The sequence below is a fragment of the Grammomys surdaster genome, unplaced genomic scaffold, assembly GCF_004785775.1.
Source record: "Grammomys surdaster isolate TR1022 unplaced genomic scaffold, NIH_TR_1.0 125896, whole genome shotgun sequence".
NCBI classification, from domain to species: Eukaryota; Metazoa; Chordata; class Mammalia; order Rodentia; family Muridae; genus Grammomys; species Grammomys surdaster.
This window is the reverse complement of record NW_021620720.1, coordinates 258,867-274,705: the sequence shown is the minus strand read 5'-3', so window position 1 is coordinate 274,705 and position 15,839 is coordinate 258,867. Positions and strand designations below refer to the sequence as shown.

The window sequence follows — 15,839 nt, the reverse complement described above, 5'->3', positions numbered from 1 at the left end:
GATAGATAGATAGATAGATAGATAGATAGATAGATAGATAGATAGATGAATAGATTGATAGACAGACAGATAGATAAACAGATTGATAGATGGATAGATAGATTGATAGACAGATGGATGGATGGATGGATGGATGGATGGATGGATGGATGGGTGGGTGGGTGGGTGGGTGGATGGATGGGTGGGTGGGTGGATGGATGGGTGGGTGGGTGGATGGATGGGTGGATGGATGGGTGGATGGATGGGTGGATGGATGGATGGATGGATGGATGGATGGATGGGTGGATGGGTGGATGGGTGGATGGATGGATGGATGGATGGATGGATGGATGGATGGATGGATGGATGGATGGATGGGTGGGTGGGTGGATGGATGGGTGGATGGATGGATGGGTGGATGGATGGATGGGTGGATGGATGGATGGATGGATGGGTGGGTGGATGGATGGATGGATGGATGGATGGATGGGTGGATGGATAGAGTAAACAAGAATATAAAGGAATGGAATTCTAATATATACTATAATGTAGATAAACTTGAAACCACCATGTTAAGCAAAACAAGCTAGTCATTGAAGGGCCCAATACTGTCTGATTCCATCTTCATGAAATGCCCACCATAAACACATCTACAGAGACAGGAAGAAAACTGGAGATTGTCCAGGACAGAAGAGTGACAGCCAAAGTCATGAGACCTCTCGTTGGGGTGATGGAAATATCCTAACATGAATGGCGGTGACAGTTGCACAGCCCTGTGAATATGTGGGACCTTGGTGAACTGTCAGCATTCGATCATATATGGATAAATCATACATGGAAAGGTCATACATGGATGGGAATATTGACTTTGCTTCCCTGAGGTCAGGGAGCCCATGCCAAGCCAATGGCCAGACCTTCCTCCAACACATGTGGCATCTGGTGGTCTGCCCAGCATCCCAAAACCTTGGCACAGAGTCCCTTGATGTGTTCCAGATAGGGAGATTGGACTCCAGTATCCAGGCAGCCCTCCCAAAGTGAGCCTCAGGGAAGGGAGGACTCAGATGTGCCGACAAACCACTTTTGTGGTACGCTTATATGGGGTGGGGACTAGGAAAGGACACTAAAATGTAGGAAGCGCTTCCTAAATTTTGCATTCTAGGCACCTCCCTGTAGGCCCCATACCTGGCTGTGTGTCACACACCCAGGGATTTACCTAGTTCTTACAACAAACACCCCTGCAAGGCTCCGTATCAGTACTCTACAGATTCAGAGTTGAACAGTGCTTCGCACCATAGCCAAGGCAGTTTATGAAAGAAAGCCTGAACTGGGTGCTTGCTTACAGTTTCAGAGGATGGGCCCATGACCACCATGAAAGCTGACATCTGAACCACAAGCAGGAGATGGAAAGAGAGGAAGACTAGCCTGGCATGGACTTTTTGAAACCTGAAAGCCCACCCCCAGTGACACACCTCCTTCAAGGCCACACCTCCTAATCCTTCCCAAACAGTTCCACCAGCTGGAATTCAAACATTCAACTATGAGCCTATGGGGGCCATTCTCATTCAAATCACCACAGACAATAGGAGACCAGGCCTCTTGGATTTTGAGGGAATGGCTTAGATTTTACTAGGTCATCCAGACTGCCCCTCTTGCCTCAGCCTCCCAGGTGCTGGGATTGAAGGTATCAGCTACCACTGCCAACGCACAGTAGATCTTGCTGTCTCCAAAGTCTGTTCTTCCAGCAGCTTCCTCTGGAGAATAAATGGAGCTGCCCCCGGGAAGTGTAACCCTACTCAACCACCGGAAACTGCAAGCCAGAGGCCTTGTCTGAGTCCGTGTGGAAGATGGGAATCCTGAGACTCCTAAACAGTGTCTGGGAGGACAGAACTGCAGTGTCACATTGGCCATTATACCTAAGCCCTCACCATCAAGTATTGTTCATTCATTCATTCAACAAACATGTTGAGTACCCACTATGTTCCAGGCCCTGTTCCATAAGACCTGGTTATAAGGGAATGACGCACTCTCTGTGTGAGTGACAGAAAACACAGATAAGTGACCAAGAAACATTACCCTCCTTGTGGGCCAAAGATGAAAATAGAACAGCTAGCAGCAGCAGTCAGGTTTCAGGGGGAACCTGGCAGTGAGAACACGATGAAAGACAATCCCAGAGAGGGAGAAGCTAAAACTGCCTGCTCTCTGGGCAGGAGCCTCTGGACCCTACTAACTTTTCCCAGTGTGTTTCCTTATGTGGAGTGAACTTCTAAATACAAAGAGTCTCCCAGCTCAGACCGACAGAGGACAGATGATTGGAGGAAACCGGATGGGAACTCTCCCAGGTCGCCAGCTGGACTACGGGCTGGAACCCAACCCAGAGTCCTGAGAAAAGGGAGAGCCCCTTGGGGAAAGCTCGGGCCAGCAGGCTGCTCCCCCCTACACTCCTTCCCTAACACCAAGCCCCACAGCTTGCTGTCTGCTGGGGCAAAGGAGGCTCCAGCGGTCCCGCCTTTGTCCACCCCCACCTAGTGTAAGTTGCATCTCTAAGTGCAAAGGGAACCTCAGGACCCCAAACCTCCAGACCATTTCCCAGGCCTCCTGGCTCTGCCCCGACCTCTCCAAGCTTAAGCAGCTACCACTCGGTTAAGCAGATGACCTTCCCCCAACCCCTGCCCCCGCCCCAGCTCAGAGCTCCACAAGAAAGCTACTCACAGAGGGTTGTCTCGAGGAGGTGAGGTCCTGGAGCCGGAGAAGAGATGGTCTCAATGACACCAAGAATGAGGTGGGCCACTGACCACCTCTGTGGCTTCCTCCTCTGCCCAGATTCTTCTTTCCTGTAGGGGCCCAGTAGGCCCCGCCCAGCTGCCTTCCCTCTCAGGGGCCAAGACTGCAGAAGCTAGACTGGGCTCTATCTGGCCATTGGACTAATATCCAGATATTAAGTAAACAATAAATTAGCAAAACTACAAGAAAATTCTACAGCCCTTTGCATTTGGCAATCATTGAGTGTTAATTAGAAATTCATTACAATTAAAACCCTGCCTAAACAGGGCCTGCGCGCCTTAATTACATCTGATTTTTAATTCAGAATACGTGTTTACACAGAAAGCGCTACGTACCCCATGATTATCCCCAATCCTCTTTATACTGTACTAATTATGTAAATTAAACCTAATTAACTGACGAAAACTGCCGTTAATTCAACTGGTAAAAGATATGTGCTTGAGAAAGAGGCGCGTCAGCCCAGCCCGGCCCAAGCCAGAATCGGAATGGGCGCTGGAGGCCGGCCCGTGAGGACCCGACGCCGGGAAGTAGGGGGCAGCGCAGGACTGATGAGGGACTGCAAAGAAAACAACCAGGAGCGTATTAAAAAGACAAAACCCTAATAATGAGGACTGGAGAGAGAGAGAGAGAGAGAGAGAGAGAGAGAGAGAGAGAGAGAGAGACCAAGGACACCAGCTTCTACCCCCTACTCTCTGGGCAGGGCCGCAGGACCCAGAGCCACCACTGAGGAAAAGGGGTGTCATACATATACTACATCTGAACCTGGGTTCCAGTCGCAGTTCTGCCCACCAATCGGCCTCCTGAACTTGAAGAGACAGACCTGGTCTCATTAGGCATCTTTCCTGTACACCCAGGTTGAAGCTACACCTTCCTTCCGGTCCCCTCACCCAGCCAGACCCCCTCTGCAGAGAACCAGACATGATCTAGCTCAGCCTGCCTGTGCATCTTACTGACTGAGGGAACCTGGGTCTGTGGGCTTTCAGTGCCTGACTCCTTCCTTCCTGAGAAATGGGAATATGGGCTCGAATTGTGGCTGCAGTTAAGAACAGGCTAGCGGGTCCTAAAAAGTGGCTCCTGTGGAACTCAGCCCGAGCTCAGAGACCTAGACAAGCGTCCTCCAGACACCAGCCCCAAGCAGCCTCTCCAAGAGTCTTCCATAGGGGTTAGCTGGAAGCGCCAGGACCAAGACTGGGACCCGGCTGGGAGCTGTCCCTAGCTTGGTGCTGAACAGGGAGCAGAGGCGACATTGGCTGTCCGCTGGTGCAGTGGTGGGGGCTGGGGGTGGGGTAGGGTGTAGGACCTTTTGTATGAGAGGTCCCCAGGGACTCTGCCTCCAGGCTGCCAGGTCTGACTAGAGGCCGGTCCCGGAGGTGTTATTAGTCCTGGAAGTACAATAGAGGCAAAACAGGGAGGCCCCTCCAAGAGGGGGAGACTTTTCCTCCTCTCCCGACTCCCACCACCCTGGGGGTGCCGGGCTACTCCATCGTTGTCACCACCATACCGAATTTTGAGGTTGCTTTTAAAAAATCATTAGGATTCTAGGAATAATTACCGAATGGAATTGTAATTATTGGGTGGGGGAGCCTGGGCCGAGGGAGGGGAGATGAGCGGTGGCGGTGGCGGGAGGGGGGGGGCTGCTGGGATAGCTTCTTGTACTGGGACGGAAAACGGGCTGTTTTTCTCAAAAAAGAAGGCGAGGGGATGAGAGTGGGACAGGGGTAGCACCTGGGAGAGATGCGGGAATGAAAGAGCAGGAAAAGAGGGCCTGAGGAGGCTCCAGGCCGAAGAGAGTGAGAGGCGAGGCGGGAGAGAGCAAGAGACAACTGAGAGGGGGGAGGCAAGACACCCCTTTTAGAAGAAACGGAGCGTTAAAACTTGCTTGGGCGTGGTTTCCAGGGCTTCAGGGAACAGGTTGGAAACCTGCCCTAGGCCTGGTACCTCCTTTCTCCGAGGAAAAGGCCCGATCCTTCTAACTGTACTCCAGGGTCCTTCCATGGGGTCTTCTCGAACCAGAGAGGAAAGAACAGGAAAGGAGCATGAGGAAGGCGGGGGAGAAGAGGAAGTTAACCCACAGGAGCTGAAACACAGGAGGGAAGAGGGCCCATAACCCAGAGCCCGAAGGAAAACAAGAGGGCGGGGGGCGGGGGCGACCCCGAGCCGCTACCCGCGGAAGATTTATGGAGCCACTCTGGTTCCAAGGACAGGCTGCACTCGCCTCTGCTGCCGTCGCCAGTAGCCGCTGTGGCCGCTGCGCCCCCTGCCCGGGCGGCCCACAGCGCCCCAGGCTATCCCTGCCATTATTAACTTCTGTTTGATTAGGGTAATTGTTCAAACTTGGGTTGGACAGTATGATTAATTACAGTTTAATTAACGTGTCCATTAAGGACACTTAATGCCACGGGGGCAGGAAGAGGAGGTGGAAATGGCCAAGGGGGCGCCCGAAAACAGGCGAGGGGTGTGCTACTAGAAACTCAGGGATTAAGGTGAAAAGAGACCTGACGAGGAAAGAGATAGGGGGTGGGGGGAGAGGGAGAGAGAGGGAGAGAGAGAACATGCTTTCAACTATAGAGAGAGTACCAAGGGGTGGTGCCCAGAAAGTCCAAAATAACTGGACCCCTCGCCACTACAGAACAGCGACGAAGACCGAGTAGTTGACCCCACGCATCCTCCAATTATGACTTGTGCGTCTGCCTGTTAGAGATGACAAGAGATACTGGGGCTGGGGCACAAACCCAGGTCCCCAGCAGTCCCTTGCCCAGTGAAGAAAGCAGGAGGGTGACTTTCGCGATAACGCACTCCAGCCTGCTCCCACAGTCAGGGGCGGTGGAGAGCTGCGCCTGCCCCTTCCCGGTTGCGCTCCCCAGCGCTCAGTACTCCATCCTTCTTGAAGGCCAGTCTGGGTCTCCAGGGTAAACTCTTAGTTCCACTGTCCCTGCAGCGGGAGCGCGGTGTGACCCTCCCTACTCCCCTTTCTTTTGAGTAACCCTCAACTCCATCACTTGGCCCGGCTCCGGGGCCCTCGGTGGCAATGGCTAGCTTTGGACCCTCAGCGCTTGGTTCTCCGGGGTGGGGGGGACTTTCTGGTCGCTCCCCCATCCCGTCCGCCCACACAGCCTCCCTGGCTCGCCCCGGGCCGCAGGTGCGAGCCGCGGGCCGCAGGTGGGCGGCCGCTTACCTGGGGCGCACAGGCCCTGGGGCTGCGGAGAGGCGGCGGGCGCGGCGCGTGGCCCGCGGGCGGGCGCACCCGGGGAGGGCGCGAGGGACAGCGAGGGGTGGTGGGTGTGGCGCCCCGGCTCGCAGCTGTCAGGCGCTCCCGCCCAGCGCTGGCCTTGCCACTCCCGCCTGTGACCGAGGCCGTGCCCGCCGCTGCGCCATGAGCTCTAGGCTTCCGCATCTTCTTCGGGCCAGTCCCCGGCCTCGGGGGCATCGGTTCCGGATACCCGGCTCCGTTCCGGGGACCCTGGCGCCCGGCGCCTGTTGAGAGCGGGAGGGGCCGCGGGTGGCAGCGCGGGGAGCGGGGTTGCGCGGCTGTGCGCGCGCGCGGGGAGGGGCCGCGCCGTCACCCGGAGAGCCCGGCGGATCCCCGACTCCCGCCCGCCGCTCCGCCTGCCGCGCACCTCCGCTCGCCGCTTGCCCGGCTCCAGCCGCCGCACGGTGAGTACCTGCGATCGCGAGCCCGCTGCCCCCGCGCCGGCCGCCGCAGCGCTTCTTTCGTTTACTTCTCCTTTAGACTCTGTGGCTGTTGTTTTCTAGCCTACCAAACGACTCCACAGCCTCGCTGCCACCGCTGCCCGCCTCCCGCCTCCTTACCCTCGCTAGGCTCGCCCCTCGAGCCCCAGAAGCCGGCCAGGGGGTCCCCGTGCCTCCCTGACCGCTGCCTCTTGTTGCTGAGTGCGGCCCTTCGCTGGTGCTTTCTTCTTTGGCCCTCGAAATGCTGTTTCGTTCCTAGGGTTCCCCACTTCTCCGGGCTCCAAGGCCAGAAGCCCTTTGGGAAAACCTCTTGGGGACTCAGAAGCCCCAGCTTCAAGTGGACGCTCCTGGCTCAGGGTGTCCTCTTCACTGTATGCGGGCCCGGTACATTTGCCCAGAAAACCCAGAAGCCATCGTCATTTCCCACAGCTGCGCGCCTCCTTAGCCACCTCCGCAGCCTGTCTGAGAGCGGTCCCTGGGATGCCTGGCTCGCCTCGTTGACCCCTCACCCAGGGAGTTAGGACAGTGGTTTGCTTGCCTTCTAAAATGTTACCGGGGACTTCAATGTCACGGGAGGATCAGCTTGCTTCCGTTTGACTGGAAGAGCTGAAGCAGATAATAGATAAATAGGTTGATACTTGAACAAGATACAAGATAGATGTGAGAAGGCGGAGAGCTGGCAGCGACAGACAGCTCAGGGACAGATAAGATCGACAAATAAGCGTCTAAGCAAACAGAGGGAGGGAAGGAGATCTGCAGACCAAAGATTCCAGGTTCTTAGCTGAAGGCTTTGGAATTCGGACCCCCTGTTAGATTGAAGCTAACCCCCCTGAAATGGATTTGCCTTTCCAAGTTCGGGGGAGGGAGTCCTAGGGGTTGGATTAGGCAACAAGAGCGCCTGCCGCCGTGCACTGGGTTAGAGCCCTGAGTGTCTGAAGACACGTGGGGTGACTGGGCGACCTAGAAGGCCCTAAACATCAATCCCTGGATCCTCCACCAGGCTAGACGGTGGACACAGCTTCCTCCACCTCCAGAGATCAAAGCGAGGGACCAGCGGCAACTTTTTATGCCTGGAGTTTTACAGTGGCTTCCAAGAGTGGCCAAGATTCCTTCTAGCCCGTATGAGCTGGTAACGGGGCATGAAAGATACTCAAAAACGAGTCGCCCCCACAAAAGGAGCAGCCCAGAGCCCGGGGAGCCTGTGTTTGGGCTGAGTAAGAAAAGCATGTGTGAAAAAGGAAAGAAAGCTCTCGGGGAGATGTTTTCAAAAGCTAAGAAGTGACTCCAGAGAAATGTCTGTGAGAACCTCTCTGTCCCAAGCGCTGACCCAGAGGGGAGCCAGCTTTAGTCTGGAATGCAGCTAAAAATGTGGTTAGGAACTGCGTGATCTCGGCCTCACTGATGGCTGGCAAGAAAGCGTTTTGTAAGCCCAGCTGGACACTTCCTACTCAAGGAACACCGGGCGCAAGGCATCAGAAGAGAAGCACAGGTTTGTGCAAACCGGTACTGTTGTCCCTGGAAGCCGGTCATCACGAAGATAGGTGCAGTGGGGGCCACCCGAGGTCGTGGTGCTGGCGGCAAGCTTTGAAAAGGGTAGGGTTCAGCACCGCGGACAGCGGTGGCCTCCTCCTCCCCTCCCCTTCAACCTCCATCCCTCCCCCTTCTCCCTGCCCCCACCCCTACATCTTGCAGTTTAGTGATGGGCAATAAGTGCCCCTCCTTCGCCTCTCCACCTCTCCCTTCACTGCCCCCGCCCGCACGCGTGCATGCGCGACTGAGCAGAGGGGCCGCTGGTCCCTGAAGTCCGGGCTTCAGGACCCTGGCGGGCAGGGCGAGCTGTGAGGTAGCTGAAGGCACGCAAACCTGAGTGCCGGCTGGAAAGCCCGGATTTGGCTATGGCATTGCTGTGTGGCCTTGGGCAAGTCACTCTCCGTCTCTGGGTCCCACTTTCTTTCCAACCTGAAAACAGGATTGGCTTCCTGGCAGCCGGGGCTTTCCAGAGGTTTCGATTTTCCCTTTTCCTCCTTTAGCCCCCCGGGTGCTTTTGTTTCAGCTCAGAAGCCGGTCTGAATAACAAAAGGGGCCAGTCCAGGGGATGAATGGGCTTGAGCTCCCCGCTGCCAAGTAACCCCCTCGCACCCCACGCGTTGCGCCCCGCTGGGCGGGCCTGAACCTAGGTAGTGGTGCTAAAAATGTCTCATCTGCTCTCTGCTCTCTCCATTTCGCAGGAGCGGCGGCATGGAGGTTCTCACCACTCAGCTGGGGCCGGGACGCGAGGGCAGCTCCTCTCCCAATTCCAAGCAAGAGTTGCAGCCCTACTCGGGATCCAGCGCCCTTAAACCCAACCAGGTGGGCGAGACGTCGCTGTACGGGGTGCCCATCGTGTCGCTGGTCATCGATGGGCAGGAGCGCCTGTGCCTAGCCCAGATCTCCAACACTCTGCTCAAAAACTACAGCTACAATGAGATCCACAACCGCCGCGTGGCCCTGGGCATCACGTGCGTGCAGTGCACGCCGGTGCAGCTGGAGATCCTGCGTCGGGCCGGGGCCATGCCCATCTCCTCTCGCCGTTGCGGTATGATCACAAAACGAGAGGCCGAACGCCTGTGCAAGTCGTTCCTGGGCGAGCACAAGCCGCCCAAGCTGCCCGAGAACTTCGCCTTTGACGTGGTGCACGAGTGCGCGTGGGGTTCTCGGGGCAGCTTCATCCCCGCCCGTTACAACAGCTCTCGCGCCAAGTGCATCAAGTGCGGTTACTGCAGCATGTATTTCTCACCCAACAAGTTCATCTTCCATTCGCACCGCACGCCCGACGCCAAGTACACTCAGCCCGACGCCGCCAACTTTAACTCGTGGCGTCGGCACCTCAAACTCAGTGACAAGTCGGCCACCGACGAACTGAGCCACGCTTGGGAGGACGTCAAGGCTATGTTTAATGGCGGTACGCGCAAGCGGACCTTCTCCCTGCAAGGGGGCGGCGGAGGCGGCGCTAACAGCGGGTCTGGTGGTGCAGGGAAGGGCGGCGCTGGTGGCGGTGGCGGTCCGGGGTGCGGCTCAGAGATGGCCCCAGGCCCACCGCCCCACAAAAGTCTGCGCTGCGGTGAAGACGAGGCGGCTGGGCCTCCCGGGCCACCTCCACCGCATCCGCAGCGCGCACTTGGCCTGGCGGCGGCAGCTAGTGGCCCTGCAGGACCTGGAGGGCCTGGTGGCAGCGCGGGGGTTCGCAGCTACCCGGTGATTCCGGTGCCCAGCAAAGGTTTTGGCCTCCTGCAGAAGCTGCCCCCGCCTCTTTTCCCGCATCCTTACGGTTTCCCCACAGCCTTCGGCCTATGTCCTAAAAAGGACGACCCAGTGTTGGTCGCCGGAGAACCCAAGGGAGGCCCTGGCACTGGGAGCGGTGGGGGCACTGGCACCGCCGCGGGTGCCGGTGGCCCGGGAGCTGGCCACTTGCCCCCAGGAGCAGGGCCGGGCCCTGGTGGCGGCACAATGTTCTGGGGACACCAACCTTCAGGCGCAGCCAAGGACGCAGCGGCGGTAGCTGCGGCAGCTGCCGCGGCCACCGTGTACCCGACGTTTCCCATGTTCTGGCCAGCAGCCGGGAGCCTCCCGGTGCCTCCTTACCCCGCCGCGCAGAGCCAAGCTAAGGCCGTAGCGGCTGCGGTGGCTGCGGCTGCTGCTGCTGCGGCGGCGGCGGCTGGCGGGGGCGGTCCGGAGTCTTTGGACGGTGCCGAGCCGGCTAAGGAGGGCAGCCTCGGGACGGAGGAGCGCTGCCCGAGCGCTCTATCCCGCGGGCCCCTGGACGAGGACGGTGCGGACGAGGCGCTGCCACCGTCCCTGGCTCCTCTGCCCCCTCCGCCACCGCCACCTGCCCGCAAAAGCTCCTACGTGTCAGCCTTCCGACCCGTAGTCAAGGACGCGGAGAGCATCGCTAAGCTCTACGGCAGCGCGCGCGAGGCCTACGGCTCCGGACCTGCTCGCGGGCCAGTGCCCGGCACCGGGACCGGAGGGGGCTACGTGAGCCCGGACTTTCTGAGCGAGGGCAGCTCCAGCTATCATTCTGCCTCGCCCGACGTGGACACCGCGGACGAACCGGAGGTGGACGTAGAGTCCAACCGCTTCCCCGACGAGGAGGGAGCCCAGGACGACACCGAGCCCAGCGCACCCAGCACGGGAGGTGGCCCAGACGGCGACCAGCCTGCTGGGCCCCCATCTGTCACATCCTCAGGCGCAGACGGCCCCACAGACTCTGCGGATGGCGATAGCCCTCGCCCTCGCCGCCGCCTCGGGCCACCGCCCGCTATCAGATCCGCATTCGGGGACCTGGTGGCCGACGATGTGGTGCGGAGAACTGAGCGGAGCCCACCGAGCGCTGGCTATGAGCTGCGGGAGTCTTGCGGGCCCCTAGGAGGCCCCGCTGCGGCCAAGGTGAGCCCAGTGCACCTCGCCGGTGGCGCCTCCTCCCTTACGCCATTCTGCCCTCGTACGCAGCAGCTCCGGGCCAGGTGCGGGAACTGGGGTTCTGTTCTGATCTGACGGAGGAGCAGCAGGTCCCAGCTGCTCTTCGCAGCCTCAGTCGGGAGTTGGGGTGGGAGGCGCGCTGTGGCTCTGGGCTCCCTGGGACCCAGGGCTGAGAGATTCGGAAGATCCGGGGGATAGGCCTGAGAAACAGCGAGTGCGTTTTTTTTTGGTTTTGTTGATGGGAGGTGAGGAGAGTGGCAGAGACCGTTAGGCACCCGGGAAGAGAGACAAAGGGTCTGAAGGAAGAAAGAGGTAGAAAGAAAGGGGCTCAGAACCAGAGAAAGAAGCCCTGGAGGCCAGGCCCAACGTGTGCCTTCACGCATAAGGATGACACCCGAGGAACACCACAGTAGTGGGGAAAGAGGGCAGTCTCTTGCCAAGAAGAACCTCTAGACATTCTAACTCTCAGTTTTGAGTCTTCTCCAACTCTGGCCTAAGGAACTACACAGCTCTGGGCTGGAAAATCTAAGCTTGTGGGCTCTCTGGCTGTCAGGGAAGCGGCTGGAGGGCAAGCTGTGTGTGGCTAGACCTAAGGGTTGACTGTTTTGAAAGTAGACGCGCACCCTTGTTCATTTACGCTGAGTTTATTAACACAGAGACCACTGACCGCGCGAGAAAGGCATCCTTTATGCTGGGAACGACACAGAGGGAAGGTGGCGAGCACAGAACGTGGGGGGTGGCTTTAGACAGCCGCTGGCTTGAGAGCGGCTTTGTGTTTTAAGTAATTTGCTCCAGAGTACCAAAGATTATCCCAAATCCGCTACAAATCACTGCTGCGTTCAAGTCCCCAGGGCCCACCAACCTTTGCCACACCCTCAGCCTTCCTGTTGGCCTCTGGGCAAGGCTGTTCCCCCTAATCGCCTGTCATTTTCGGCCGTCGCAGGTGTACGCGCCTGAGAGAGACGAACACGTGAAGAGTACGGCGGCAGCGGCGGGGCTGGGGCCCGCGGCCTCGTACCTCTGTACCCCAGAGACCCACGGTAATGCCTCCCTAGGCCTCTGGCCCTTTTAATGCAAGGGGCACAGACAGAACCCAGGGCCAAGGCAGGCCTTTCAAGGAAGGGAGGGGCGGAGAGAGGCAGAGAGAAATCGGTGATGGGGGGGGGGGATAAAAAAAACAATAGAAGGAAAAGAAAACTAAGTGTAAACTCCTAAATCTCGGGGTTTGGTTACTTAAAAATAATCACAACCCATCCCCTCACTGCACATACGCACACACTCCAGTACACCTCATTGGAGATTTAAACCTTTTCAAAAACCTGCGGCTGCCTGGCATCTCCTTCACATCGTTGCATTTATTCAGAACTGTGCTTAGCCTTAGGCCGGTGGCCTGAGGTGGTGGCCGGGCCTGATCTGGGCGCAGGGTGAGAGCTAGTGGCTGAGCTAGGGTACCCAAGATACTGCGGCCCCAATCAAGGATCAACCCTGCATTTGCGTGTGGGATCCTGTTGTTAGCTGGGAAAGAGCAGAGGTGAGGGGTGGGCAACAGAAATCTAAGCAGGCCTATGGAGCCGGGTGAGAGTCAGTGTCCTACAACACCAATACCCGCAAGGTTGTCACTTGGGTTGCGATCTCCGCTGGAGTGGCACGGACAAACCCGGCAGCCACGCGCTCTCCCGGTGCCCCAGAATCTGCGCACGCAATATAGGTCGCTTGTCCCTGGTGGGCTCAGCTGCTTGTCTTGATCTTTTCCTGGGGGCCAGAGGCTGGGGCCGGGGGCGTGCAGCCTGGAATGGAGCAGACCTTGTGCAGGGGAGGGGTACTGGGCCCAAAGCCTCAGGGCGCGCGCCTGGGCGCACAGCCGGGAACCAGAGGCGGCCAGGACGTTTTTAATTAGGGCTTGGGCGCCCCAACCGAGGCCGCTCTGCAGTATCCGGGTCACGGTTTCTTTGCTTCTCCTTGAAACTCAGTCTGCCTTTTAGAGCCAGATAAGGAAGACAATCACTCGACGACAGCCGACGACTTGGAAACCAGAAAATCCTTTTCAGACCAAAGGAGTGTCTCCCAGCCAAGCCCTGCAAATACAGATCGAGGTGAGCCACGGTAGTCCTGGCTCGCACCGGTGGCCTTGAGCTGGGATCCAGCTCATCCGGGTCACTACAGGCTTAGAGGAAGGTTTTAATCCAGAGCAAACGTTGCCACTGAGCAGATAGTTAAACGTTGTTGGGGAGAGGGCAGGCAGGATTTCAAGACTTGTTTCCTCCTGGTTGGCTTTGAGGATCTTCTGAGTACCGGAGGTGGGTACTAAAAAGAAAGGAGGGAAAACCACCTCATTCACCTAGAATAGATCGAAGGGCGCCTTCTGCCAGGGTTCAGCCTCCTGAGCTCACTGACCTTCTCCCAAAATTACTGGCTTGAAAGGTGGGGATGTGGGAAAGCCATGTCTGGCACAAGTCCTCCATTTGGCAGAATTCCCAGGAGCTCACCTTCCCCTCCTCCTCTGAAGGCTCTCCCGAGGACAGAATCCCCCTCTTACCTGATCTTGTGTCCTAGGCGAAGATGGGCTCACTTTGGATGTCACAGGAACTCAACTGGTGGAGAAAGATATCGAGAACCTGGCCAGAGGTGAGGTTAAATACGAGAAATGGAGCCATACATAAGGTGCTTGAGGTCGAGGAGTTCTTAAGAGGAGAGGGGCTGTCATCTGGTAGTGGGTGTGTGCCAAAGGTATAGTTGAGAGAGGGGGTGTCAGTCTTTATTTCACCCAGTAGGAAAAAAATCACTCTCTGGACACCTGGCACTGGGAGAGCAGGATGTTGGGTGAGTGAACCAAATCCCAGTAAGTTTATTGAAAGTTTGGGTTCCCAAGACCTGAGTCTGCCTTGAAGGACCCGATGAGAAAGAATTGGTCTTGATTCTCAGGACTTGTAACCAGTGGGCAATTTGGGTCTCTCAAACCCCAGGAAAACCAGAGCTTTTTCTGAAGAATGAGGTGGCAGGCAGGCGCTTATCTCAGGAGGCCTCAAAGGGTATTTCCCTCTGAGATTGAACTGTTCACACAATAACAGAGTAAGGTTGGAGCTCACTTGCAGACTAGGACACCCTCTCCTCCTGTTGCTGCTCAGTCTGCGGTGGTGGGAGATAGCTCAGAGCACATCAGACAGTGGTTTTGAACCCCTCTCTGCCTTGCCACCTTATGTCCCTGTGTTGCAAAGAAACCTTTTCATGGGAGGACCTATATATTACTGGGCTCCTGCTGGGGCAGCTTGCCCTCCCACTGCCCCCAGAACAGGTTTCTGGGGGCATGTAACTGAGCCTTCCCCACACCAGCCAATGGAAGGTCTTAGAAATTGGGCAGCAGGGGCGGGGTGGGGGTGGGGGTGAGGGTGAGGGTGAGGGTAGGAGTAAGGGATCAGTGATCTTCCACTGTTTCTAGGCTCAGATTTTACAGGATGATGCCACAACTTCAAAACTGCCGTGTTCGAGGATCTTAGTGCCTCCTGAAATTGTAGACAAACTTTCTGTGTATGTCTTTTGTCTTTTTTTTTTATATATAAAAAGGCTGTTCATGGTTTTATCAGATTCTCCCTGAATTGCCTTTAGAGTAGAGATTAGAAGTCTCCTTTGAAACAGGGAACGGTAGTTTTGGGTCATCCTCTGAGGTTGAGGAGTTACTAGCAACTTAAAACAAATGTCAGGCAGGCCCCAGTGATTACCGGGAGCCAGGGGTCCAGACATGGAAAATAGTCCCCACCGTCTTGAATGTGAATACCCTGGCTCCCATCTTCCATCCAAGTCTTGGAGCTCAAATGACAAAGAAAAGCTAGATCGTGGAAGGCCTCTGCTCAGGTGTCAGGACTGTTGGCCCCAATGGGTACCCTGGGTTACCTCAGTCTCCCCCTTTACCTCTCTCCCAATCCTTCACAGAAGAATTGCAGAAACTGCTTCTGGAACAAATGGAGCTTCGGAAGAAGCTGGAGCGGGAATTCCAGAGTCTCAAAGGTACTTCCTTCCCCACCCCACAGCAGCTTCCCAAACCTGCTCCAGGAACTGGGTGCAGGCAGCAGCCACCGCTGGCCCCAGGGGAGAGAAGAACTCCAGGTCCAGTGTTTCCGGCTAGGTGAAGGACTGGTGGGGGTAGGAGCAGGGTGAGGATGGGAGGGAGCGGGAAGCAGAGCCGGGAGAGGAGGCTGTGCTTAACAGCTCTCACTTAATCAATTTGCACAGATAATTTTCAGGATCAAATGAAGAGGGAATTGGCTTATCGGGAAGAAATGGTGCAACAGCTGCAAATTGTCAGAGGTAAGACGGGAGTCAGGTGAGCGCATGCACGGCCGTAACTGCCTCTCGTCTGGCAGGAGCGGCAATGTTGGCTCAGTCATTTGGATTTAAATTGAAGGTAATTTAACAATTATTTTTTTATTTAATATCCTTTGTATAGTCTGATTAGCCTCAGAATGGCAAGCGAGCCCAGCAAACGGCTTGCAGGCATCATTACGTGGAGTGATTGAACTTCTTAGCGCTGCAATTTCCACGGTTTCTAAATTAAAAATCGAGGCGTAAAATTACCTGGGAAGTAATGCCTAAGTTTGCTTTAATTTTGGTTAGATCCGTCTGCTTTCAAGCGCCATCTCAGACCATTTCCTTCCCCAGTCCCCCAGCCCGCAGTTGGAAGTGTTGGTGTCTCCTCCTCAGTTTCCGGGGTGGTTTCTGTAGGGGAGAGACTGTGACCTCAGCCATCTGGCTAGAGGGTGGTCTGCGGTTCCTCACAGAACTTCCCATGTCTTCCAGATACCTTGTGTAACGAACTGGACCAGGAGAGGAAGGCCCGCTATGCCATCCAGCAGAAATTAAAAGGTGTGAACCCAGAAACAAAGATGAGAAAGAGAGAGAGAGAGAGAGAGAGAGAGAGAGAGAGAGAGAGAGAGAGA

General features: G+C 56.5%; 1 protein-coding gene across 3 annotated transcripts in view; it reads left to right on the top strand.

Annotated features, from left to right (window-relative positions):
* Window positions 1-8,249: 8,249 nt before the first annotated feature.
* The window catches only part of Skor1 (SKI family transcriptional corepressor 1), an 8,343-nt gene continuing 753 nt past the window's right edge, over window positions 8,250-15,839 (top strand). For 2 of the 3 annotated variants that reach the window (XM_028752388.1, XM_028752387.1), the window contains exons 1-8: window positions 8,346-8,368; window positions 8,679-10,875; window positions 11,852-11,948; window positions 12,891-13,001; window positions 13,462-13,533; window positions 14,836-14,910; window positions 15,136-15,210; window positions 15,700-15,765. In XM_028752388.1, coding sequence (XP_028608221.1) covers window positions 8,346-8,368; window positions 8,679-10,875; window positions 11,852-11,948; window positions 12,891-13,001; window positions 13,462-13,533; window positions 14,836-14,910; window positions 15,136-15,210; window positions 15,700-15,765 — 2,716 coding nt within the window. Of the gene's footprint in view, window positions 8,453-8,678; window positions 10,876-11,851; window positions 11,949-12,890; window positions 13,002-13,461; window positions 13,534-14,835; window positions 14,911-15,135; window positions 15,211-15,699; window positions 15,766-15,839 lie in introns of all 3 variants that reach the window. The other variant, XM_028752386.1, reaches the window with a different exon arrangement.